Genomic DNA, 27368 nt, shown 5'->3' on the forward strand with positions numbered 1-27368 from the left:
TCTAGTGTTTCTCTGCAGCAGCTTAATATGATTGTAATGAGCTTGAGTTAATGTGTGGGGTAGGAGTGATCGCGGTCTATATATGTGGGGCTGTCAAGTAGTGGTTTACTGGGGAAAATGGAGCATACCGCAAAGAGCACAATAAAGTCAGCCCTGTGTATCTCTTTTCCTTAATTACTAAATTATTGATGTAATTATTTTTATATAAAATTTACATGGATAAGGAAAAATAGATATTTAAAATTACTAACTCAGTCTAATTCCACTATTCAAGGTAGTTAGTTAAACATTTTGATATATGATTTATTTGGACCTTTTCAATGTGTATAAATAACATAAGTGAATTTGTAGATAAGTTTTTACAAAAATATGGTACTATGTAATTTTTTTTTACATTTTTTTATGTCCTATCCATAAATATACATTAAAATAATGGTTTATATGTTCCATTTTATGACTAGATTTATGTCACCAATCTCCCTTTGTTCATTTAGATTTTTTCTAGTTACGGTATCTATCCAATAATAGTTTTTATATACAGTGCTGCAGTAAGTAACTTTGTATGTATATTTTTGTCCACTGATTGTTTCTTTAGAATAAATTCCCACTTCTGGGTAAAATTGTACATGTATATTTTTACGACTTCTTGCTAGATATTGCCAAATTACCCTCCAAGAGTGGAAAACCCTCAAATAAGATACACACATTATTTTTTGAAAGGGCACATGCCTGTATGCAAAGGAGTTTTGTACCTGAAAAATTTTTGCCAATATGAAATCACTCCAGGGTGAAATGATTGAAATGATTTGGGTTACAAATTTTGTGACCACTCTTGGAATTTTTCTGTCTGAACTTCTCCTTTACTTGTTTTTTGAATGTTAACCTAGAGCTACAAAAAAAAAAAATCAATTTATATTTCATTGTATGGTGCTAGGGGTCAGGTTAGGTCCTGTTCATAATTTTATATTTCAGAGCTTTTTTTTTTTTTTTTAATATGCTTATTCTGCTGTAAGCAAGTAGAACCCCAGAAGTAAGTGATAACTTTCTGTTTTTCCTCATTTAGGTTTCAACTTTCTGTGCTGTGGGGTCAACCGTAAGAGAGGTAGATCTGATGTGTATCTGTGCTGAAGAAGCATGAGCTCCTTGCAGTAACTAGAAGCCAACTCCTCTTCCCTATAACAATTGCAGATTTTTTATAGTAGTAGTACATGGCCTTCTTCTGAGAAGGCTGTGGATGTCTTGCAAGCATTATTTGACATTAGCTCACATTTCTCTCTGCCCTCCAAAAAAGATGCTATTGTTAACACAGAAGTTTCTTTTCTCACAGTTCCACAGTATAATATGAATTAATTGACTACCTTTTGTCTCCCTCAGTTTTCCTATACCTTAATTTCCTTTTGTTTCAGTAAATGAGTCTCAACTCTTCTTTTCCCTTTCTCCTGCATCTCTCATTTCCCCTGATCCTTCCCATTCTATAGAGAAGTTTCATAATTCACAGTGATGATAAAAAATGTAGAGCATTTAAGTGCTGTACATGTCTTATTTAATTCTCTTAACAGTCCTGTGAGGAACATGTTGTTATTTCTCCATTTTATAGATGAGGTAACCAAGCCCTAGAGAGTTAACTAACTTGGCCAGTGTTGCCTAGTTAAGTGGTGATTTAGTACTCAAACCTAGGTGTTCTGATTTCAGAGTCTGCATTTCTGCCTGCTGTGCTATTACTGCTTCCCTGACTAATCTGATAGTCTGTGTGTGAACGAACTTGATTTTAAACCAGATTAACTGTTTGATATTAATTGGGTACTGACTGAACCAGGACTCCTTGGTGAAGGAAAGAATAGTACAGAAAACAACTTCCTTGGGACGACTGGGTGGCTCAGTTGGTTGACGACTGCTTTCGGCTCAGGTCATGATCCTGGAGTCCGGGGATCGAGTCCTGCATCGGGCTCCCAGCTTCACGGGGAGTCTGCTTCTCCCTCTGACCTTATTGCTCATGCTCTCTCTCACCTCCTCTCTCTCAAATAAACAAATAAAATCTTTAAAAAAAAAACACACACACAAAAAAACCTTCCTCTTCTGACCTTGGCTCTCCTGGAAAACAACAGAATTTTGAGCTCTTCTGTACATAATATGTGGAGTTACTGATACTTTCAGTCTTTTATCTTAGATATCTTCAAATATCTTAGAAGTGAATGTGCCAGGCGCCTGGGTGGCTCAGTGGGTTAAGCCGCTGCCTTCGGCTCAGGTCATGATCTAAGGGTCCTGGGATCGAGTCCCGCATCGGGCTCTCTGCTCAGCAGGGAGCCTGCTTCCTCCTCTCTCTCTCTGCCTGCCTCTCTGCCTACTTGTGATCTCTCTCTGTCAAATAAATAAATAAAATCTTAAAAAAAAAAAAAAAGAAGAAGTGGTGAATGTGCCAAAAGAAAAAGTTAATTTGCCAAGGATTGGTAACTGATTTTGCAGTCAATTACAAGATCCCTAAAACAAAAAGAGTTTGTCTATCATATGCCCTCTTTTTATTCACTGAAAATTCAGTAATCATAAAAGCCTTATGCTTTTTTTTTTTTTTTTTAATTTTATTTATTTATTTGACAGAGAGAGAAATCACAAGTAGGCAGAGAGTCAGGCAGAGAGAGAGGAGGAAGCAGGCTCCCCGCTAAGCAGAGAGCCCGATTCGGGGCTTGATCCCAGGACACTGAGATTATGACCTGGGCCAGAGGCAGCGGCTTAATCCACTGAGCCACCCAGGCACCCCAAGCCTTATGCTTTTAATCAGAGCAAGTCACCGTCCCACATACACCAAAAAGAAAACTTTAACCTGAGATGAATAGAGCTCTTTTTTTCCTCTGTTAAAGTTGTTGATGTTTTATTACAAAGACAAGTGAGGACCTTAACATCTATAAAACTGTGAAACTGCTCTTTCAAGAATCAGACTTGAAAGAAGTTTCTTCTGCTCTAGAATATAGGCATTATTTGGTTCAGAACAAGGATAACCGCACTAAAAGAAGTAAAAGGTATTTTCCTACTGTTTTTCCCAGTAACTTTGATGACCATTGCCAGAGGAACAGAGTAGTCATTATTTTTAACTTAAGACTGATAAAGGAGTACCTGGGTGGTGCAGTTGGTTATGAATTGGACTCAGGTCATGATCTCAGGGTTGTGAGGTCGAGCCTTGTGTCAGGCTCCTTGCTCAGCGCCAAGTCTACCTGGATTTTCTGTCTTCCTCTCTCTGTCCCTTCCCCCCATGCTTGCTTGCTCTCTCTCAAATAAGTAAATCTTTTTTTTTTTTTTTTTAAGATTTTATTTATTTGACAGAGAGAGATCACAAGTAGGCAGAGAGGCAGGCAGAGAGAGAGAGGAGGAAGCAGGCTCCCTGCTGAGCAGAAAGCCCAATGCGGGACTCGATCCCAGGATCCTGAGATCATGACCTGAGCCGAAGGCAGCGGCTTAACCCACTGAGCCACCCAGGCGCCCCAATCTTTTTTTTTTTTTTTAAGATTTTATTTATTTATTTGATAGAGAGGGATCACAAGTAGATGGAGAGGCAGGCAGAGAGAGAGAGAGAGATGGAAGCAGGCTCCCTGCTGAGCAGAGAGCCCGATGCGGGACTCGATCCCAGGACCCTGAGATCATGACCTGAGCTGAAGGCAGTGGCTTAACCCACTGAGCCACCCAGGCACCCTCAAATAAGTAAATCTTTAAAAGAAAAAAGAGAGATTGGGAGGAATTAAAGGAGAAGGGACTCTGCTCTTAATCCTCTTTCAGTGAAAATGAAAAATAGATGTCCTTGTCCCAAGGGAAAAGGGTACCCAGGGAAAGAAAATACGTGTTCCTATTGTCTATTAGCAATTCTAAGATTTATTTAGTTTGTAGAGCGTTCTAGTTCCCCTGGTGCTTTCTTGGCCCACCTAGACTTTAGGTGGCCAGAAAACAGAAAACAATAGATGATTTAGAAGAAAGAATTGAATTGGGATTAGGAATGTGAATTCCCATTCTGCCTCTGTCATCATCTTTGGTCTGTGATTTTGAGCACATCCCTTATGCTTGTGCCTTTCTTTATAAAGAGGATTAGACTAAAAATATTACAGGGCCTTTCAGAATGATATTTTCATAATATAAATGGTTATTGATTTGTTAGCTTGGCAATGGGTAAGTAGCATCATTTGTGACTGAAGGAGCTAAGATTTCAACTTGTTTAGTTTAAAATCAACTCTCATGGGGTATCTGGGGTGGCGCAGTCAGTTAAGCATCTGCCTCTTGATTTCAGCTCAGGTCCTGGAATCAAGCCCCAAGTCAGGCTCTGTGCTCAGCATAGAGTCTGCTTGTCCATCTCCCTCTGCTCCTCCCCTTCTCATTCCTTCTCTCTCTCTCTCTTTTTTTTCCCTCTCTCTCTCTCTTAAATTAATAAAATCTTAAAAATTTTTTTTTTTAATCTTTTTTTAAAAAATCAGCTTTAGGGGAATCTGGGTGGCTCAGTGGGTTAAGCCTCTGCCTTCGGCTCTGGTCATGGTCTCAGGGCCCTGGGATGCAGACCCTCATTGGGCTCTCTGCTCATCAGGGAACCTACTTCCCTCTCTCTGCCTGCCTCTCTGCCTACTTGTGATCTCTCTCTCTGTGTCAAATAAATAAATAAAATCTTTTAAAAATATATAAAAATAAAAATCAGCTTTCATCAGGAGCTATAGATTTCAGCTAGACTGAGCTTGCTTAGCCAGAGTTTTTTAAAATTTCCAAAGTGAGAGGGATGACTGGGTGGCTTAGCCAGTTAAGTATCTGACTTTAGCTCAAGTCATGGTCTTAGGGTCCTGGGATGAAGCCTGCCCCTCGGGCTAACCAATCAGCAAGGAGTCTTCTTGTCCCTCTGCCCATTCCCCTGCTCATGCTCTTTGTTTCTCTCTCTCAGATAAATAAAATATTAAAACAATTACCAGAGTTAGTATACCTTTGCTTCTCTGGGGTTTCTTTTGTTGTGGTTGTTTTTGCTTCTTTAGGTATTTTACATTTTCTTTCTGCAGAGGAACTAGGGTTCAGTGTTGCTATGGTTGGTTCTATACATCTATTGATTCACTCAAAAATAATTTTTTTCTAATGCAGTCTGTTTTGCTTTTAGTACTGCAACATTAACTAGTAGTGTAGAATGTTTCTTGGTCCAGGACCTGTTAATGAGTAGGAGTCCCAACTTAGTGCAGTATAAAAACAAAGTCACTGTTAGAGCTTCATCTTGATGCTTCCTTTTACTAGAGAAAACCTCTCAGAAAGAAGATAGCTCAGGTGAAGAAGCTTGATTATCTAGACTTGTTTTCTTCTATGGTATTTTTTCCTTAAACTTCTAATTATAAAAATTTTCAGACAAAGTAGAAGGAACAGTATAAGGAACCTCCATGTGCCCATCATCTAGACTCAGCAGCAACATTTTGCTGAACTTGTTGCATTTCTTCATCTTCATTTCCCAACTTCCACCCTGTGGAATGTTATAAAGCAAACCCGGTCTTCATCTGATTGCAGCATAAGGGCTTCAGAATGTTATTTCTAAAGATAAGGACTGTTTTTTGAGGGGGAAAAGGGAGTAGGGACTTGTGACATAACACAATAGCATCATCATCACATCTACAGAATTAATAGTGGTTATTTAATTTCTTCTCTTGTCTCAGAAATCTTTTAAACTACTATTTTTCTTATCTATTTAATCTATTTATTTGTTTGTTTATATGGAATGCTTCTTGAATTTGCATGGCATGCTTGCGCAGGGGCCATGCTAATCTCTGTAACCTTCCATTTGTAGTATATGTGCTGCCAAAGTGAGCACTACTTGACTGTTTTTCTGATAAGCATGCAGTCAAGTTTCATATATTATATTTGGTGGCTATGTCTCTTAAGTACTTCATTTAATTTGTTCCCGTACCCTGTAGTAATGTTTTAAGGGTCTGATGAGCTCCATTTGTAAGCTTTTAAGGTGTTGTACAAATAAAAATTTTGTCAGTGTAGAGAAATACCCTTTTTAAAAAGGTATCTGTTCGTTTTAGTTTTGTAGTCAGTATTAAGGAGAACTAGGAGAATGTGGAGATGCCTGAGTGATGGCAAGAAATGAGCTCCTCCAGGTCAGGAACATAAAAATCTCTGTCCATAATGCATATGCATTGCTTCTTGACATGTAACAGATGATCAGTAGTTTTTGAATAATTGAATGAGGAGGGGGAGCAGAAATAATACAACATTGAACTGGTACTGAGGTGTTAAAATTGAGCCAATGAGGAGAAGCCAAGCTGTCAGCCTCCATACCCACCCCGACCTTGGGTAGTGTGCTCTCTTCTCTTCTGTAGCACATGCTACATTTCATGGTGTGGACTGATCATGTAGGCATTTTAATAATCCTTTGGAGTGTTGGCTTAGATGGGAGAGGCAGGTCCCTGAGAGTTTTCACTGGGTAAAGTAAATTTTAACATTGAACTCTGCCCTATACTCTGTTTTTCCACCCCAAAAGGAGAATGATATATATGGATCATGGATATGGATTATAATATATCCTGATCAGAGAATGTTTTTTGCAAAGATGCTAGAAAACCAACTTGCTGCTGAACAATATTCTGGTCTTTTCTTTTTTTTTCTTTTTTTAAAGATTATTTATTTGCGGCATTAAGGAAGGGGGGAGGGGCAGACAGAGAGGGAGAAGCAGGCTCCCCACTGAACAGAGAGCCCAAGCCACCCTGGGCTCAGTCCCAGGATCCTGGGGTCATGACCTGAGCCCAAGGCAGAGGCTTAACCCACTGAGCCACCCAGTCAGCCCCAACAGTATTCTGGTCTTATGCATAGGGAGGAATCTCATTTCCCTTGAACATTGGCTGGCTGGCATGACCAAGCCCAGTGTGCCCATGCTGAGTTGGTCTTCTAGTCTTTTCTTTCTCTCTTCTCCACCCCCCCCCCAACTTCTCCTGCCTTCTATTCTTCCTCCTCCTTCTGTACTAATAGGAGAGAAAGGTTGATTATGAGGTGAACAGGTACAATGTTATTGACTCTTCAGTCTCATGGACTTCTCCAGCAGAGAGTTTCTCATTAGCAGAGACTTGGACCAAGTGGTCCAGCCTTAGCAGATGTTATCTTGATCCTTAAAATGTCACTCTGTTCTTCATTGGGTTTCTGGACCAACTGGGTGTTAACAGCAACATTGGTAAAACTATAGGTATTTTTCTCTTCCCCTTCCATTCTTCTGTGATAGGTTAGAGGTCTGATTTGTGCCCCAGGAGTAAAACTTCAGGCAAGGAAGAGAGTAATAAGTCTTAGGTCTTTGTTCTCCTCCTCCTCCTGTGTTACTTGTTCTGATTATCATTATATTTTTTTAAAGATTTTATTTAGAGAGGAAGAGTTGTGAGCAGGGGGAGGGTCAGAGGGAGACCAAATCTCAGGCAGACTCTGTGCTGAGCAGGGAGCCCTGTGCAGGGATGTCACAACCCTGAGATCATGATCTGAGCAGACATCAAGAGTTGGAGGCTTATGGGACGCATGGGTGGCTCATTCCGTTAAGTGTCTGCCTTTGGCTCAGGTCATGATCCCAGGGTCCTGGGATTGAGTCCCACATCGGGCTCCCTGCTCAGTGGGAAACCTGCTTCTCCCTCTGCCTGTTCTTCCTGCCACTTGCCTTGCTTCCCTTCCACTGAGTGAAGTCCTCTCACCCTGGTTCTGGGTACTTTGCAAGAACGTAGCAGCTCTAGAGCTACCTGTTGTGGGACAAAACTAGGAAAGGTAGCAAGGTAGAGCTTTTCAGGGAAGTCTAGGACTTTCTTACTAACTCTTGTGCTTTGAAATCACTTAATTGCCTTTTTTTTTTACCCTCCATTGATTAACTTTGTCTAGTGACTACGTACAGAGGAGGTTATTTTCTAGATAAGAATGTCAAAGAGGATGGGATGTTGGCCCTTCTTGGTTCTTCTAGATCCTTCCAGACTTTTTCCTCAGTGGTAAAAAAGGAATGGCTAGGTCAAGCACTGATTAAGGACTCCAGAATCAGTGTTTGTCTTCTCAACTGAAAGCATACTGATTTTCTCATTGAGAATCAGTGATTCTGTAGTTTGCATGTGTGCAGTTGCAGGAGGGTGTGGTGGAAGGGTACAGCTGAGGGGTTTGGGAGGAGCCAAGTAATTTGAGATGCTAATTAAAATTCCTTGAAAGTCTAGGTAATTGAGCATTAAACCTTGCTGTGAGCCCAGTTTTGCTTTTGCTTTAGAAATCACACAGCAGGGGCGCCTGGGTGGCTCAGTGGGTTAAACCCTCTGCCTTCGGCTCAGGTCATGGTGTCAGGGTCCTGGGATCAAGCCCCACATCGGGCTCTCTGCTCTGCAAGGAGCCGGCTTCCTCCCCTCTCTCTCTGCCTGCCTCTCTGCCTACTTGTGATCTCTCTCTCTGTCAAATAAATAAATAAAATCTTTAAAAAAAAAAAAAAAGAAATCACACAGGAAGAATACATTTGTATAGGACCTTATGGTCCATTTGATTTAGCTTATCTCATCTAATCTTTACATAAGTGGTTGTTTTTTGTTTTTGTTTTTGTTTTGTTCGTTTGTTTCTTTAGATTTTGTTTATTGAGAGAAAGCGAGAGAGAGCAGAGTGAGAGCACAAGCGGAGGGGAACAGAGGGAAAGAGAGAAACAGACCTCCATCTCAGGATGCTGGGATCATTACCAGAGCTGAAGGCAGATGCTTAATAGACTGAGCTACTCAGGCATCCACAAGATTTTTTTTTTTACATGATGCCATGTGGGGCTTGAACTGACAACCTTGAGATCAAGACTTGAACTGAGATAAAGAGTTTGATCTCAACTGACTGAGCTATCCAGGAGCTGCTACATAAAGCCATTTTTTAAGATTTTATTTATTTGACAGAGGAGAGAGAGAGAGGAGCCCAAGCAGGCAGAGAGCAGCAGGCGGAGAGAGAATTGGCTCCCTGCTGAGCAGAGAGCCCAGTGTGGCTCAGGACTAAGGACTCTGGGATCCCAGAACTCTGGGATCATGACCTGAGCCGAAGGCAGACACTTAGTGACTGAGCCACTCAGGCACCCCAAGCCTTCTTTTTTTTTTTTTTTTCTTTTTCTTTTTTTCTTTTCTTGCCTTTTCTTTTCTTTTTCAATTTTATTTATTTTTATTTGTTATTTGTTATTATTATTTTTTAAGATTTTATTTACTTATTTGACAGAGATCATCAGTAGGCAGAGAGGCAGGTAGAGAGGGAGGGGAAGCAGGCTCCCCGCTGAGCAGAGAGCCCGATGTGGGGCTCGATCCCAAGACCCTGAGATCATGACCTGAGCTGAAGACAAAGGCTTAACCCACTGAGCCACCCAGGCGCTTCTATTTATTTATTTTCAAAGATTTTATTTATCCATTTGACAGAGATCGCAAGTAGGCAGAGAAGCAGGCAGAGAGAGGAGAAAGCAGGCTCCCTGCTGAGCAGAGATTACCAATGCGGGGCTCCATCCTAGGACCCTGGGATCATGACCTGAACTGAAGGCAGAGGCTTTAAGCCACTGAGCCCACCCAGGCACCCCACTGAGCCATCCAGGTGCCCGATCTTTTCTTTTCTTTTTTTTAAAAGATTTTACTTATTTACTTATTTATTTGAGAGAGAGCACACGAGCAAGGAGGAGAGGTTGGAGGGAGAAGGAGAAGCAGACTTCCTAATGAGTAGGGAACCCGACTCAGGACTCCATTCTAGGACACTTAGTGACTGAGCCACCCAGGCACCCCCATAAGGTTTCTAATACAGGTTCATTGTTTTAGTTAAGCATAGAGAACAATTTGTCTGATCTAATAGGGATTTGAACCCACGTCTTCTGATTTTTAAATAGCTCAGCATGTTGACTCCTGGCTAAAAGCTTATAAGATATAAAAGGTTAGACCTTGGGGTGCCTGGGTAGCTCAGTCAGTTAAGTATCTGCCTTCAGCTGAAGTCATCATCTCAAGGTCCTGGGATCAAGCCCAGCTTCAGGCTCTCTGCTCAGCCCGGAGCCTGCTTCCCCCCTCTCCCTCTGCCTGCCTCTCTGCCTACTTGTGCTCACTCTCTCTATCAAATAAATAAATAAAATCTTAAAAAAAAAAAAGGTTGGGCCTTTTCTTCTTTGTTGATGGACATCTTAAATTTTATAGTAAGTCAGTAGCAGTTTTATTCATAAGTCAGAGTTATCCTTATTGTTCCTTGGAAGCTTTAGCTTGGGGTTCCAATACTAATTTATTTTGTCTTTTACCCAGCTGAAATTGATGTGATTAAAGATGAAGCATCTATAAAGGGTGTAGATAATTGGGCTTTTCTGGTTTTCCAGTTTTCTGGGTCATTTTATGTAGCAGATCTTCCTAACAGCTAGATGACATTTCCATTGCCTCCTATTTCGGGAAGAAGAATGAAAGCCATCTGTTCCCCATTTTTTGCCACCCTGACTCACTATGGGGAAGGAAGTTTGCTGCTCTGCTTACTGGTAACAGAAGTATGTGGTCTGTGGCCTCTGTACGACTAAGGTCTATTATCATAACCTTTCCTCTGAGCCCAGCTATATTCTGAAATTCTCAGGGCCCTTGATTATTTGCCTTAAACAATGATAATTAGAGCCTCACCTTGTTGCTCTTAATCCCATGTGTTGCTGCCTCATTAGTCCTTAAACATACATTGGAACCTGGGATCGTCCTGCTCAGGTGTTATTGCAGATCCATCCCATTAGGCTCCTCTTTTTAATTTTCTTTAATATGGCTAATCTTTATTCCCTTTGAATTTGTTAGAATTAGATTGTAGGTCTGTATCAGTAGTCTTTGTATATGAAGGGCAATATTTTCCAGTATAAATGGGGGTGGCTTGGGGGTAGGGGGAACGACACAACAGTCTGTCTTCCTGAGTAGTCATGTGTCTCCAGTGTGATTATCGATGAAGGTTATGGGGATGACAGACCCTTAAAAACTGATTTAACCTTTCAGAGTAGATTTTGTACAGATAGGTTCTTTTAGTCATTTTGTAAACATGTTCTTAAAATCTTTCCTAAATTTAAATGGATAAAAGTAATAATACTTACGAGATTGAACTACACAATTATCTTACACATCTGCACTGATTAAATATTTGGTAAGTAAAACTCACTTTAGTAAGTAAATGCTAACAAATTCCTATTGAGTTGCAGCAGAAATCAAAATGAGGTAGGGATGCAGAATCATTATTTCAACATTGTGTTTTCTTATCCTTAACTGCCTTATCTTTATAGATCAACTCTTTACCTTTCTCTGAAATAATAAGTAGAGGAGTAAAGCACCACAGATATACTCTAGTAGTTCTTACCCTTTTAGCTCTACAGGAAAAATTATTAATCAAGCCCTAGACTCTCCAGTGAGTCTTATGTATCTCTTATGCCCTTTCTCTTTTCAGCCATGGTATCAGATGAGACCCTTTTATCCTGATGTTGTTAAGTGTATCAAGAACAGATCTATTTCCTGGAGAACTGACTAAGAAAAGGGACTAGAACAAGAATGGAGTATGCATAAGGGCTCTATGAGTATGGAAGAAAAGGAAGGGATATTTAAAATCCCTATCCAAAAGCATTTAGTATCACAGAGCAAGAGGCAGGAGCTCATTGTCAGGTTTAGTTGGACTCAAACCCCAATTGTTTCAGTGTGCTTGATAGAAATTATGGGCCCTAGTGTGTGTGTGTGTACACTTCTGATTGTGGTTTTGTTTATTCTTTTGACAGCATCGGGAATCAAGAGATCCATGCCATCTGAGGTGAGTTTGATACTGATACATATTTCTGAAACTTTAATTCTGGAATAGAAGGATACCTGTTTATGACATCTTTATTTTCTCCCTAGTTGAATCTTGGAAGCTAGGTAGGATTTTTACATCTCTTTGGTAAACTAGAGATTAAACAGCTACTTATGTTGTAGTTTATTATAGATATTAATAATAGCTCGCATTGATTGAGCTTTTTTTTTTAATGTATCAAAGGTAGTGTACCGAAGAGTAAATAATTTATCTAAGCGTCCTTTATTCTTATTTAATCTGGTAAACACTCCTGTGAGCTAAGTACCATTGCTATCCATGTTTTATAGATAAGTAGAGTGAGGATTAGAGGTTCTACAATTGGCCCAAGGTCACACAATTAATAAGGCTGGGATTAAAACCCCCATAGTTCGTCACTAAAGCCTACTCTTTTCTTTTGCTGTTACTGCTTCCTGGTTGCATAGCTTCAGTGAATTTGAAGAACTTCTTTTAACCATACAGATGCTGTTAATTTCCTGAGTTTTTCTTTTCTGTGCAGAATATCTTCCATTTACTTAATTTTCTTCCTATTCAGTATTCCCCAAACCTCTTATTTCTTGCCTCTCTCCTGGGTTTTGTGACTGGATTTCAGAGTGCAGACCCCCTTTGGCCTGAGATTTTAGGTTTTTCTCTTAGAACCTCTTCCAAGATCTTTGAGATGATATACTGAGGGTTTTCTGATAGTAAGGGCCTTAGAAAGAAGAGTAGAACTTGAATATCAGGCCCTAAGATCATGACACCCTATTTACACTGGCTTTTTTGCCTCTGGCTTATTAACTTAATGAGTACTAACATCACGAAGAATACCTTTGCGTCTTTTGTGTTTCATCTTGATGTGGGAAATAGCCTTCTGAATTCTGCTCTACTGGTATTACTCCTTCCTTATTTTAGGGTCTATCCTGTGGGTAGAAAACAAAGCCATATCATGTTCCCAGGAGTCTCTTCAAGGCACTGAGGGCTCCTATCTCAGAGGAGTTATCTTATTGCCTCAGCTTTTTAATTCCTAAGCGAGTGGCTAGATCATTTTTACTGGTGAATGCACTTTGAGCAGGTAGTATTCATGTCAGGTTGAAAGTTACAGGGGTAGAGGTTTCTGAAAGAAAGCTGGTGAAAGGGACGCCTGGGTGGCTCAGTTGGTTGGACGACTGCCTTTGGCTCAGGTCCTGATCCCGGAGTCCCAGGATCGAGTCCCACATCAGGCTCCCAGCTCCATGGGGAGTCTGCTTCGCTCTCTGACCTTCTCCTCGCTCATGCTCTCTCTCACTGTCTTTCTCTCTCAAGTAAATAAATAAAATCTTAAAAAAAAAAAAAAGCTGGTGAAAAAAGATGGGGGTCTGTGGAACTACGTTTAACCTGCGTTTTGTGAACTAAGGTTTGTTCTTTTTCCTGGAGCAGCTGTTTCATAGTTCTCTTGTCTCTACTTTTCCTTAATGTCACTCATTTTTTTATGTCCCCCCCCCCCTTTTTTTTTCTTGAGGATCAAAAGTGAAATATGTGTCCCTTGGAATTTTCTGTGTTCTTTTAGCCAGTTAATTCATTTGGAAACAATACTAAAACTGTGTGGGTCTTGTGAAGATTTTACAAAATATTTGTAACGTAGAATGGGTGGGTTTAGTGTTCAGTTTGTTTTAATGTATCACAGTAGCTATATGGTGTATTAAATGGGGATCAAATGCTAATTTTGATTCTTCTTTTTCCAGGTTCCTTATGCCTCTGGCATGCCCATCAAGAAAATAGGCCACCGAGGTGTTGATTCCTCAGGAGAGACGACGTACAAAAAGGTGTGTCGGGGTGGAACACTCATTTTAGTCCCGGAAGGGATAGTTCTGTCCCGTTGGTTTTATTCTCCACATTTTGTCTCATTTCTTGATATCCTAAGCCTTTGCATAAGAGCTATCATACAACTTGGACTTTAGAGTTTGCTTTCAGTTCTGGACCACTTTGGGAGGTGCTCAGGCTTCCCAAGGACAGTGTTCAACCTTTCCCTTGAGTGTTTATACCTTGTTTGATACAGTGTATGTAGATATCTTGGAGTTCCTGGAGTTCTGGCCCATGTAAATTTTTCTTGTGGGTGTTCTCTGTCTTTATTGCATTGTCAGGTACCTGACCAGCTCTGGGAATGGGCTTGAGGCCCTTGTCAATCCAGCAGTTACTTATTGAGCTCTACTTATGTGCTGAACATTGAGACAAAAAGATGAGTTTCTAGGCTAATTGGAGAGGCACACACTTCAAAACCTAGTTATATATATATATGTATGTGTATGTGTGTGTATATGTATAAAATTCGGGGGGCAGAGGGTAATCTCTAACAGGGCACCTGGCTGGCTTAGTCAGTAGAGCATGCAGTTCTTGATCTCAAGGTCATGAATTTGAGCCCCACATTGGGCATGGAGCCTACTTAAAGTAAATTAATTTCTGATCCTAACATGGGGCTCAAACTCATGACCCCGAGATCCAAGAGTCACATGCTTTACTGACTGAGCCAGGCAGGTACCACTCTAGTTAACATTTTAGTGCCTAATGAAGACTAAGTAGAAATACAAGTAATTTAATACTTGGTAAGAGTCGGGGATAAGGGAGGTCATTTAGAACAAAACTGTCCAGTAGAACTTTCTACAGTGATTGAAATGTGCTATAATCTGTGTCCTCCAGTAGTAGCCACTAGTCATACTTGAATGTGGCTGGTAAGACTGAAAAGGCAGATTTTCAGTTTTTATTTTAATGAACTTATGTAGCTGTCTCTGGCCAGTGGCAAGTGTTTGGACAGCACAGATCTAGATAATTTGATATTTTTCCATGGCATTGTAAGAGTGAGATTCTTGAATCCATTGCTTTTGACTATAGTGTGATCATTTTAAATCTAAACACTTCTTTCAGAAATAATTTGAGTCTTTCAGCCTTTCTCTTCAATTAGGAACTTTTTTTGCCAGCCTGTCATCCTTGGGACATGAGTCAGGCTCTGCCTTAAAGGACTGAAGCTTCTGTGGCCAGGTAGTCCATCAGAATATCAGTCCGTATTTTATTTTATTTTATTTTTTTAATTATTATTATTATTATTTAAGATTTTATTTATTTATTTATTTGACAGAGAGAGATCACAAGCAGGCAGAGAGGCAGGCAGAGAGAGAGGAGGAAGCAGGCTCCCTGCTGAGCAGAGAGCCCGATGCGGGCCTCGATCCCAGGACCCTGAGATCATGACCTGAGCCGAAGGCAGTGGCTTAACCCACTGAGCCACCCAGGCACCCTATCAGTCCATATTTTAGTTACAGTCTATATTTCATGAGTAAAATGTTTGGAGAGCCCCAGACATTCTGCACACAGGAATCTTTGAAATGAGACTTAAAATTTTTCTCTCAGTACAACATATCTTTCAAATGTTGATGTGGCTTGTGGCTTCCAGCTATAAATTTGGAGAAGCAGGAGCACCTTACCTAGCTCAGGCTGACTCAGTCCTGCCTTTGCTACTGTGTTTTTTCATACTCTTGCAACCTTTAGCGGGCTTAACTGCCATGTAAAGCAAGAGGATGGAGGAATTGGACTGCCACCGCTTAGTCTGAAGTACCAGAAGTGCTATTTGCTTTTGAGTGCTTCTTCTGGCTCTTCTCTCCTGAGTTTTTATTGTTCTGATCAGATTTAATACTAGAAACTTCCCTATTTTCTCTTCTGTTTCTCAGACAACCTCATCTGCCTTGAAAGGTGCCATCCAGTTAGGCATTACTCACACTGTGGGAAGCCTGAGTACCAAACCAGAGCGTGATGTCCTCATGCAAGACTTCTATGTTGTGGAGAGTATCTTCTTCCCCAGGTACAAAGGTTAATGTTCAGGGGAATGTCCTGGGAAGTGTGGCTTTTTCATATCAACCTCAGGCCAGTTTTGGGGGTTCAGGTCTAATTTAGGCATGTGCCCAATGTCCAGTCCTTAACTTGATCTTGGGTTGATATAGGAATAGAGATTTTAGAGAGCAGATGGTGTCCTTTGAATGCTTCCATAAGCCTCCGGCCTGTGGAGTGAGCCCTAAAAAGCAATTCAGTGCACTGGGTAGGAGCAGTCTGACTCCCTGTGCCGTGTCTTAATCCCCATGTTGTGGCTTTGTCCCACTAAGTAACGACTCATCTAATCCCTCTCTTTCTCTCAAAAGGGGTATATTGACCTGCTTCTGGGTTACTCTGAGTGTCTGACCAGGGTGGACTTCCTGGGTGACAGGGACTGGTAAATTACAGCTTTTTCTATTTTAACCCTACAGTGAAGGGAGCAACTTGACCCCTGCTCATCACTACAATGACTTTCGGTTCAAGACCTATGCACCTGTTGCCTTCCGTTACTTTCGGGAGTTATTTGGTATCCGGCCTGATGATTACTTGGTAAGCTCTCGTTTCCAGGGCCCTATGACTCCAGTATCAGAGGCATCCTCCTAAAGGAAGACCCTTTCTCCAGTCTTGCTCTAATATACCTTTAGAACAGAATTGCATCTGTACTTAATTTCTGGTCGGACAGGCCCTGGTATTTCTGAACTTCTTACTCTCTTTTTCCTGGGCCCCAGTACTCTCTCTGCAGTGAGCCGCTGATTGAACTCTGCAACTCTGGGGCTAGTGGTTCCCTCTTCTATGTGTCCAGCGATGATGAATTCATTATTAAAACGGTTCAGCATAAAGAAGCGGAGTTTCTGCAGAAGCTGCTTCCAGGATACTACATGGTGAGGGAAGAGGAGCACTGGCTACCTCTGCTGCCCACTCCACTCCTAGACAAGGCTGGGGGGCTCTCTTGGGACACCTGCATGGCTCAGTCAGTTAAGCATCTGCTTTGTGCTCAGGTCATGGTCCAAAGGCCCTGGGATCAAGCCCTGTGTAAGGTTTCCTGCTCAGCGAGGAGCCTGCTTCTCCCTCTCCCTGCCCCCTGCTTGTGCTCTCTCTCAAATAAGTAAATAAAATCTTTAAAAAAGGAAAAAAGGCTTGGAGGCTCTCTTAATAAGGGCAACACAAAGTCAGCATTTCTGTCTTAAAGATGTAGTTTGTTTTGGGGCTTTTTGCCCCATCTCTTTTGCCTCTCTGGGGCTAAAAGGGTTTTTTATGTCTTTTTTTTTTTTTTTAAAGATTTTATTTATTTGAGGGAGATAACGAGAGAGAAAGAGCACACAAGTAGGAGCAGTGGCAGAAGGAGAGGGAGAAGCACACTCCCTGAAGAGCCCCACGTAGGGCTCCATCCCAGAACCCTGGGATCATGACCTGAGCTGAAGGCAGGCACTTAAATGACTGAGCCACTCGGAGACCCCATCTGTCTTATTTTAAGCGTTATTTGACTTAGACCATCCTACCCAAAGTTGAAATTCAGTGATAATTTTGTTTTCTGTTCTTAATCCACCTCCTACACTAGGGAATGAAGTTGTTACTTCTACTCCATCTTAACTCTGAGTGACTGCTCTCAGAGCTTCTGGAGAAGTTAGTTTTGCTTTGCATCACAGCCACAAGAATATACTATACCAAGGGCTTAGAGTTAAGACTTTTTCAACATGATCTTTTCTTAAGCCTCTCTAAAAGAATACCCATCATATATTAAGTATCCTGACTGATTACTGTATTGGACAGTCTGTGGCTCCATCAGGTCTGTGGCTCCATTAGTTAAGCATCTGCCTTCAACTTAAGTCATAATCTTTTCATCCTTGGTGGTGATCCAGTCACTGAGGTAGATGAATTGGGAAATTGTAAACAAATTTGATGTGGGCTTATGGACAGATAGATTGTACCTGAATCCCATATAGCAGACAAAGGAAAGGGAGTGGCAATTTTACCCTTGAGTTTCACTGAAAATTATCTGACTTGCTCTCCTGCTTCTTTTTACCTTTGTGCTCTCAGAACCTCAACCAGAATCCTCGCACTTTGCTGCCTAAATTCTATGGACTGTACTGTGTGCAGGCAGGTGGTAAGAACATTCGAATTGTGGTGATGAACAATCTCTTACCACGGTCCGTCAAGATGCACATCAAATATGACCTCAAGGGCTCAACCTACAAACGGCGGGCTTCCCAAAAAGAGCGAGAGAAGCCTCTCCCCACCTTTAAAGACCTGGACTTCTTACAAGATATTCCAGATGGTCTTTTTTTGGATGCTGACATGTACAATGCTCTATGTAAGACCCTACAGCGTGACTGTTTGGTGAGTTTATTATATTTCCTTCCCTGTCAAATACCAAAAATCTCAGCCACTGAAACAGCTTATTGTTCTTAAGGTTCAAATCAGTGCAAGATGGGGCTCAGTTCCTTAGCTCCATATGTCCCAGACTTCATTTAAAATAACTTTTGCGTTAAGTTATTGCTGAGCCTTGACATTTTTGTGTTCTGTTATCCTCCCCGACCTGGCTTCATTTTCTTTACCTCTCCTAGGCCTCATAATCCTACAGTCTCCTTATTTTCATACCAGTACCATCATTCCTCAGATCTTGGTCCTGCCTGCCAGATTCAGATTTATGTCTTGGAACCTGAGTGCTGCTGAAGGAAATCACACACCTGTGTCTATTCCACCAGCATCTCTACAGGTTGATGCTATCTGGCCTATTGTTCACCACTCCACCTCCTGTTCCTCTCAGCACAGATGTCACATGATTGCAGCCTAAAAACCATTTTCTGATTGCTATCCCCCAGCCTTGTTTCTAAGCAGACTACCCCTCTATTGTATTACATACTATCCATTTGTCCTGCCCCCATCTCCAGTTTATAAACATGTCTACGCTTACCCGTCTTTAATCTCCTTTCTGCCCAATGTGATGGCTTCTTACAGGTCACTTTTTCAGAACTGTTTCTTTAGGGTTCTGTTTCACATCTTACTTCCTTTCCCTTCCCTGGCTTCAGCCTCTATCAGCTGTTTTCTTTCTGGATGTAAGCCAACTTTTATCTCTTCCATCTTAAGGTTAGGAGGATTTTTTTTCTTTCTTCTACTTCTTCTTTTTTTTTTTTTTTTAAGAATTTTATTTATTTATTTGTCAGAGAGATCACAAGCAGGCAGAGAGGCAGGTGGAGGGGGGAAGCAGGCTCCCTGCTGAGCAGAGAGCCTGATGCGGGGCTCAATCCCGGGATCATGACCTGAGCTGAATGCAGAGGCTTAACCCACTGAGCCCCCCCAGGTGCCCCAAATAAATCTTAAAAAAAGAATCCAGGCTCCTTAATATGACATATCAGGCTTGTCACTGTTTTGCCTCTGTCAACCTCTGTAATCTGCCACACCTGTCCTTTGCATTTTCTGTTTTAGCAGTGCCAAATTATATCTCCCTGCACATAATGTGCTGTTTCATGCTTCCAGGTGTTAGACTATTCCTTCCTTTATTTATTTGTACTTATTTTCTAATTTTTCATAAACTTACTTACATATTACCTCCTGGCCTCATCCATCCTATCAGTCATGCAGTCGCTTCTGTTGTTGCATGTATTAGACTGTATTGGATTTATTTTTGCATTTGTTTTCTTTCCTAAATTATAATATTGTTGAGAACAGAAGTACTTTTTTTGTTTGTTTTAAGATTTTATTTATTTACTTGACAGAGATCACAAGCAGGCAGAGAGGCAGGCAGAGAGAGAGAGGTGGAAGCAGGCTCCCTGCTGAGCAGAGAGCCTGATGTAGGGCCATCCCAGGACCCTGGGATCATGACTCGAGCCGAAGGCAGAGGCCTTAACCCACTGAGCCACCCAGGTGCCCTGAGAACAGAAACTCTTGAGTATCTTTGTATCCCTGTGAACAGGCATAATGCCTGCACGTGGTAGGGCTTCAGGAAATACTGACCTGAATCAAAGCTGATCATATAAAGTCCTGCAACAGATTCACTCCATCATGAAATGTACTTTGACCAGACTGTCCTTGTGGATTTTTTTTTTTTTAAGATTTTATTTATTTATTTGACAGAGATCACAAGTAGGCAGAAAGGCAGGCGCAGAGAGAGGGGGAAGCATGCTCCCCGCTGAGCAGAGAGCCCGATGCGGGGCTCGATCCCAGGACCCTGGGATCATGACCTGAGCCGAAGGTAGAGGCTTCTAACCCACTGAGCTACCCAGGCGTCCCTATTTGTGGATTCTTTACAGCACAAATATGTATTCTACATTCTCTTGAATACAGGGCTCTTTTCACAAAGAGATACAAGGAAGGAACAAGCAAAGAGGGTGTTGTGAGCTAGGCACTGGCCTAATATATATTTACTCAAATAGAAGAAAGCTGAGGGGATAGAAATAATGAGTGACTAGAGGAGGTTAATCTATTCTTCCCCAGGGAGTAGGAGGAGCAAAGGATAAGCCTATAGTTAACCCTGAAATTCAAGAATAATTGAATCTTGGGGCACCTGGCTGGCTCAGTTGGGGGAACGCGCACCTCTTGATCTTGTGGTTTTGAGTTTGAGCCCCATGTTGGGTGTGGAGATTACTTGAAAATAAAATCTTTAGGGGCCCTTGGGTGGCACAGTCAGTTGAGCATCCAACTCTTGGTTTTGGCTCTGCCCCTCTCCTTCCCCCTCCCTGTGTGCCTCTCTCTCACTTTGTCTCTCTATATCTCTGAAATCTTGAAAAAAAATAAAATCTTAAAAAAAAAAAAATGAGGGCGCCTGGGTGGCTCAGTTGGTTAAGCGACTGCCTTTGGTTCAGGCCATGAACCCGGAGTCCCAAAATCTAGTCCCACATCTCACTCCTTGCTCAATGGGGGGTCTGCTCCTCCCTCTGACCCTTCCCTGTCTCATGCTCTCTCTTCCTCTCCCTCTTTTTCTCTCTCTCTCAAATAAATAAAATCTTTCTAAAAAGTTTAAAAAAAAAAAAAAAGATGGGGGCACCTGGGTGGCTCAGTGGGTTATAAAGCCTTTGCCTTCGGCTCGGGTCATGATACCAGGGTTCTTGGATCGAGCCCCACATCGGGCTCTCTGCTCAGCGGGGACCTGCTTCCTCCTCTTTCTCTGCCTGCCTCTCTGCCTACTGTGATCTCTGTCAAACAAATAAATAAAATCTTTGGGGGAAAAAAAAGATTAAAAAATAATAAAAGAATAATTGAATCAGGAAAGCTGTGAGATCCTGAAAAAAATCCTCATACTTCCCAAGGCTCAGAATGTGTTTTTTTTCCCCTTCCTTTAGGTGCTGCAGAGCTTTAAGATAATGGACTATAGCCTCTTGATGTCGATCCATAACATAGATCATGCACAAAGAGAGCCCTTAGGCAGTGAAGTGCAATCCTCAGCTGATACTCGCAGACCAGCCCCCCAAAAGGCTCTCTATTCCACGGCTATGGAATCTATCCAGGGCGAGGCTCGGCGAGGTGGCACCATGGAGACTGATGACCAGTGAGTGGGCTCAGGGGCAACAGGGTGGAGAACATAAAGTCATGGTATTTTTTTCTTGAAGAAAGGATGCAGCTCCTGGCATAAGAATAACCCCGACTCCACATTTAAGCTGACAGTATTAACACTTAACAAAACTATAGAACTTAAGAATTTAAAAGGAAAAGAAGAGGTCTTAAGTTGGGGATCTGTAGTACATCTGGGAAGGAGAGCTATTTAAAATTAAAACACCTTTCAAGAAGATTATACTCAGAGCCTTAGACACACGTCTGCCTATTCTATTAGAACTTCACCAGAAGTAATTTACTATAGGCCGCTTTATGGAAGGCGCCTTTCTCACCATGATGGATCTGTCTATCAAGGAAGTATATTTACTGAAGCATCAGAATTATCTTGTAAGTGGTTTTATTTTTTATTATTATTTTTTTAATATTTCATTTATTTGTCAGGGAGAGGGAGAGAGAGAGAGAGCACACACGCAGGCAGAGAAGAGAGGCTGGCAGAGGCAGAGAGAGAAGCAGGCTCCCTGCCGAGCAAGGAGCCCATGCGGGACTGTATCCCAGGACTCTGGGATCATGATCCGAGCGGAAGGCAGTGACTTAACCCACTGAGCCACCCAGGCATCCCAGTGGTTTTATTTTTAACGTATCCTTTACTGAACCTCAAGAAGAGTGTCCTAGTGGGTGTGAGTTAAAATATCAAAGTACTGAGGAAGTGCAGATTTACCTGAGCATTTTCAGTGTTGCTGAGTAGGGGTGGCTTTAGATTCTCTTTGGTAGAATTGGAGTTGGAGAGCAGACGAGTGAGACTTGGAGAGAAAGAGGTTATAATTCATACTCCAGAGTGGCTCTTGGGGTTGGAGGAAGGTTTTCACTCTTCCCCAGCTTACAAAAGATGGGGCAGTTATGTTTAGGTCTCAGTTCCCTATCCTGATCTGACTCGAGGTGAGGAGAAGCCATCATGTGCCAGGCCAGGGGTTTTCTTACTGTTTTCTTCTTGTCTTCTGGAACAGTATGGGTGGCATCCCTGCCCGCAACAGTAAAGGGGAAAGGCTGCTGCTTTATATTGGGATCATTGACATTCTCCAGTCTTACAGGTGAGGAGCATATGGATCCCAAATGAGGGGACAGAGTGTTTGCAGATAACCATTCACATTTCTCCTTTAGCTGGGTTTGTCACTAAATTCTTCCTGAAACAGGAACAGCAGGTTGGATTCTAGTGGCTTACCTCCTTGGGTTTCAGATGGTGGTTTATTTCCTTGATTTTGCCTGTCTCCCTGGCTTCGTTACCCTGCCACCTTCCAAAACATAACATATACCTCTGTGGAGAGCTGAGTCAGTCCTCAGAAGCACCGGGGTAGAACACACCATCTGTCTGGCTCTTTTTGAAAAACTTGTGAGATGAATCATACTCCACATTGGGGTACTGCTGGAAACATGTTCCTCTTTTCCTTGGAGGAAAAACCAGAGGATCACTGTGTCCTGTGCTATTAACCTATGGAACTGAGGCAGTGAAGTGACCAGGAGAATTTGGAAATGCTACGTCCCAGTGTTACCCCTGTAAACAGGTTTCAACTACTAGTGAAGACTGGACAGACCTTGGTTTACTGTTTCACAGTATTGTCATCCGGTTTTAACTCATGTCTTCCAGGCATGCTCATCTGTCCCTTCACTGTTCCTTTTGTGACAAATATTCTTATCCCTGACTTGCCAGGGACATACTGAGTTCCCTTTTTCAATAGGGGAGGTAATGAACTTCCCTAGAAACAGCTTTGGTCGCTGTCCTGAACAAGTACTACTGTGTCTGTTCTTTGGAAAGCAAGTGTAATAGAGGGAGTGCTTTCTCAGCTTCTTTAACTTCATAAAAGAGAAAACTGTCATTCATTTAAAAACTTGGTGACTGTGCGATACACATTTTTCTTGGCAGGTTTGTTAAGAAGTTGGAGCACTCTTGGAAAGCCCTGGTACACGATGGGGTGAGTAACAGTTTGCTAGTGGCTCTCCTCCTGGCTCCTTCAGTTGTGATTGACGCCCTCAATTTCTTCTTTCTTACTTCATTTGTGGGTTCTGCCCTTCTGTTAGGGTCTCAGCCTAGAGGAAAATAGCCCTTGGACTAAGTAGCGATCCTCTTGCCGGGCCTTCCCCCTCTTTAACTCTGCAGCCATCTCTTCTGCTCTGTAGGACACCGTATCAGTGCATCGCCCAGGCTTCTATGCTGAACGGTTCCAGCGCTTCATGTGCAACACAGTGTTCAAGAAGATACCCCGTAAGTGGCTTCTACCAGATGACCCCCCAATGACTCCCTTACTCCAGGAGATGGGTGGGCAAGACACCTCTGTCAGGGAACTGCCAAAGCCTCTTCTGCTCCACCCACATCCCATGAGAGCTGCTGCCCGTCTTTATGTCAGTCACTCTGTCTGTCCCAGTGGTTTCCGAGTTGCTGCTTTTCCCCTGGCTCTCCCTTCGTGTGTCATTGAGGTGAGGGGCATTTCTGGGAAAATTGGTGGGATTTGGGCAGGGTTGGGGGGGGTAGGGAGTGGCATTGTGGGAGCAGGATCCATGCCATAGGCTGAGATAGAACCAGACTTCTAGACAGAGATAGGCAAGCATATTACCAGTCTTCTGTTTTCTCTTCATATCCCCAGGGCCAAGGAATTCTCAGACTAGGATCAAAGGGTTGGAGAAGCATTTACTGATTGTACTTAGCAGTCATTCTTGCTCTCTTCCCTCAACTTTCTTGGTTGGAAAGTGCCAGTATTCTTCTTTTCCAGCCTTCCAGTGCTGCTGCCATTGGCAGATTTCCAACTCCTTCTTCCTGTCTCCTCATTATAGGCCTCAGTTGTCCCTCAGTGTGGCAGAGAGGACTTAGGCATGCCAGACAGTATTAAAAAACATGGGAAAATTCCTTCACAGTCTTTTCAAAGTGGCATATAAGCAAGTGTAAAGTATCATGGTGCTGTGTGCGTGAATGCTACAAGCACGCAGAGTGAAAGGGTCATCTTCATCAGCTTGAGCTGGAGGATACTGTTAAAGAACAAGGGAGTGACAGAATGGAAGACACCTCATCGGGTGGAAGCAAGCCATGGAGGTTGTGTGTAGTGGGGGCAAGATATGTATGTGTCTGCTTTCCTCTAGGTTCTCTGCTTTCCAGAGTGAGGTGAACTGAGATGCACACCCTCTCTAGTTCATAGAGCCTGTCTTTGTTGACATTAGTCCTTCTTCCTGCTTTGCAGAGCACCTTTGGGTCTGTGTTGGGGATGCTGGCAATTTGTATGTGTCTTGGTGACGGTTTCTCGGGTGGGTGCTAAGTAGGCTTTCTCTTTCCCTTTTGAAGTGAAACCCTCTCCTTCCAAAAAGTTTCGGTCTGGCTCATCTTTCTCTCGGCGAGCAGGCCCCAGCGGCAACTCCTGCATTACTTACCAGACATCGGTCTCTGGGGAGCACAAGGCACAAGTGACAACCAAGGCGGAAGTGGAGCCAGGTCAGCGCCAGGGCTGGGGTTCCCATGTGATTGGGGACTCCCTCCCTCCCTCTGAGCCCTAGATTATCTGCTCCCCATTCATATCCAGGAAAAGCCAAGTTACACTTTTTTCCCTCTGTATTTCCCCCACCCCGTTTTGTCTTCTTTTTTATTTATTGATTTTCTTCCCTTTTCTTTTTTCCAGGCGTCCACTTCGGTCGTCCTGATGTTTTACCTCAGACTCCACCTTTGGAGAAAATCAGTGAGGTCTCGACTCTTCCTGACCCCTATTTCTCACCTGTAGTTGGAGAGACTTTGCAAATGCAAACTACAAGGTTGGTTCCTTGACCCCTTTCTTCATGTTCTCCTTTTCATCCTCTCTCTTCAGGTCTTTGGGAACCTCCATAATTTTTGTTTTTTCGAGAGATCATTATCTTTTGCTCTTCACTAGATTTTTCTGGGTTTACTTTCCTTTAGTTCATCTTTACTGACTTGAAGGAGTGTGTCAACATCTCTGCATCTTTAAGGGGTATGCAAACTATTCTGATAGAATGTGCCCCAACTAACCCTTTATCTCCTGGTGAGTTAGGTGAGAATTCTCAGCTTACTTTGTAAGCCTGGAAAAAGATTCCTGGGCAGGGAAGAAAATGAACAGTGAGTCTTGTAAAATGATGCATTCTAAATGTTGTGGTTTAATTTTGTTAGATGGTGTGTTGATTATCTAGTCCATCATAATAAATTAACCCAAAACTTAGTGGATTAAAATAACAAACACATATCATAGCTTCTGTGGGTTGAGAATGTGGCTACAGCTTAGCTGGGTCCTCTGGCTCAAGGTCTTTCATGAGGTGTTGGCCAGGGGCTCCCATCTCGTCTGAAGGCTCAGCTGAGAGGCTTCACTTCTAAGCTCCTTTATATGCTTGTTGGCAGGGTTCAGTTCCTTGTGGGTTGCTGGACAGAAGGCCTTAGTTCCTTGCTGGCAGTTGGCTGGGGGCCTCCCATGGTTTTTTGCAACATGAGCCTCTCCTTAGGACAACTCAGAACATTGCAGCTGGCCTCCCTCAGAGCGAGCAAGTGAACGTGCATGCACCTCTCCATCCAAGTACTAACCAGGCCCGACCTTGCTTAGCTTCCGAGATCAGACGAGATCGGGCACGTTCAGGGTGGTATGGCCGTAGACGCATGCACCTATCCAGAAGCCATAATCTTTTTGTGACCTAATCTCAAATTTGACCTCCTATCACCTGCGCTGCATTCTAGTCACTAATTCTAGTCCACACTCACAAGGAAGGGATTACACAAAGCTGTGAATACCAGGAAGCAGAACTCATAGGGAGCCCCCTAAAAAGCGACCTTTCGCAGTCCATCTTCTGGCCCCCAATGCTTCCTGTCCTTCCTGTGCGAAATGCATTCATTTGCTCCAGTGGTCTTCAAAAGTCTGATCCCATTACAGCAGCAGCTTAAATTCCAGAATTTTGTCATCTGAATTAGGTCTAGGTTTGGAGGAGCTCCCCAGGTACTGTTCCTTGAGTATAGTTGCTCTCAGTCTTTGGACCTGTGAAACTAGAGACAGCTGTTTTCTCCCTATATACCCAGCCGACAGTGGTGAGGCAGTAAGTAGATAACACTGAACACATTCCTGTACAAAGAGAGGAGTGAGGGAGGCACAGAGGAGTCACCGGTGCATAGCTAGTCCAAAATCCAGCAATTGTTGAGTTTCTTTGATCAGGCGAAATACAGGGAAAAAGCTTGGGAGTAATTCTCCCATTACTCTTTACTCCACTCTTTGACCTCTTGGTTTTGCTTTCTGGGTCTTCCTTTTTCATGAAAGCCAGAATGTTGTTTGCAGCTAGTAGTTTCTCAGCCTGCTTCCTATTTTGGCGTCCAGCAGTTTCTTCATTTTATACTGTGTATGCCCCTTTCAGTCCAAGCTGTGAATGTTTCTGCTGTTATAATGCCCTCAAAGATTTTGTGGTCCTCCTGTGAGTCTCAATAAGATTCAGTCCCCTAGACAAAAGCCACACCCACAGATACCCTCTTCATAAGCCCCGTGCTGCTTAGAGATCCTGTTAAGTTGAGAGGATCCGGGAGACTTTAATCTTTTTGAATGGCCTTTTGTATGATTGAGTAGTACTCTAAGGAACCAACTTTGATTTTTCTGAAGTCTCAGAAAATGTTTTACAGTCATACCCTTGGCTTTGTCTCTAGACCCCATTTTCCTGGTAGTGCCCAGGTTTTGTGCTTGCTCACAAGCTGTTTCTTAATTTTAGCATTGTTTGCTATCTGGGGGGGCTCAGAATTTTCAAAACCATTAGGTCCTGAAAGTCCTTTTATTTAATAGTCCTTCCCTTAATTTTTTTCTTCTTGTTTTACTGTAAGCATTAAGAGGGAACCAGGTGGGGCGGGTGGTGGCGGGGGAGAAAGAGCCAGGTGACGACACCTTTAGTACTTTGTTTAGGATTCTCCTTAGGTAGATCACCCAATCCGTTAGACACGTATTCTGCTTTTCACATAACTGCATATGACATTGTTGCAAAACTTTGTTCCACTGCATTACAGGGATGCCCTTTCCTTCAGTATCCCATAAGATTTTTCTCACTTTCTGTTGAGCCCACACTGGCAACTCACTCATCAAGCCTAAGATTCTGCAGTATGTTCATGGTACTTCTAGACTTTCACTAAAACTTTCCTTAAAGCCCATTTCCCTCTTCCAAAGCCTCTTCCACTTTTTAGTTCAGTAGCACTTTACTTCCACGTTCAAAAATGTATATTATTTATTACTGTGTAACAAATTACTCTCAATTTGGCAGCTAAAAACTACAACATATATTATTTC

The 27368-nt window shown here is 42.4% G+C and overlaps 1 protein-coding gene and 1 non-coding gene across 7 annotated transcripts in view; one reads left to right on the forward strand and one right to left on the reverse strand.

Moving 5' to 3' along the window:
- The window catches only part of PIP5K1A (phosphatidylinositol-4-phosphate 5-kinase type 1 alpha), a 39768-nt gene that overhangs the window by 9368 nt on the left and 3032 nt on the right, over window positions 1-27368 (forward strand). For 3 of the 6 annotated variants that reach the window (XM_044239203.1, XM_044239204.1, XM_044239205.1), the window contains exons 2-13: window positions 11711-11742; window positions 13479-13559; window positions 15453-15583; window positions 16023-16140; window positions 16320-16472; window positions 17629-17928; window positions 20871-21076; window positions 22086-22169; window positions 23000-23048; window positions 23254-23338; window positions 24407-24553; window positions 24738-24867. In XM_044239203.1, coding sequence (XP_044095138.1) covers window positions 11711-11742; window positions 13479-13559; window positions 15453-15583; window positions 16023-16140; window positions 16320-16472; window positions 17629-17928; window positions 20871-21076; window positions 22086-22169; window positions 23000-23048; window positions 23254-23338; window positions 24407-24553; window positions 24738-24867 — 1516 coding nt within the window. The remainder of the gene's footprint in view (window positions 1-11710; window positions 11743-13478; window positions 13560-15452; window positions 15584-16022; window positions 16141-16319; window positions 16473-17628; window positions 17929-20870; window positions 21077-22085; window positions 22170-22999; window positions 23049-23253; window positions 23339-24406; window positions 24554-24737; window positions 24868-27368) is intronic. The other 3 variants (XM_044239207.1, XM_044239208.1, XM_044239209.1) reach the window with 2 other exon arrangements.
- Window positions 5703-5806, reverse strand: LOC122901543. The gene has a single exon (XR_006383554.1). It is a non-coding gene; the product is annotated as a U6 spliceosomal RNA (small nuclear RNA).

Source organism: Neovison vison, chromosome 2 (assembly GCF_020171115.1).
Source record: "Neovison vison isolate M4711 chromosome 2, ASM_NN_V1, whole genome shotgun sequence".
Taxonomy (NCBI): Eukaryota; Metazoa; Chordata; class Mammalia; order Carnivora; family Mustelidae; genus Neogale; species Neogale vison.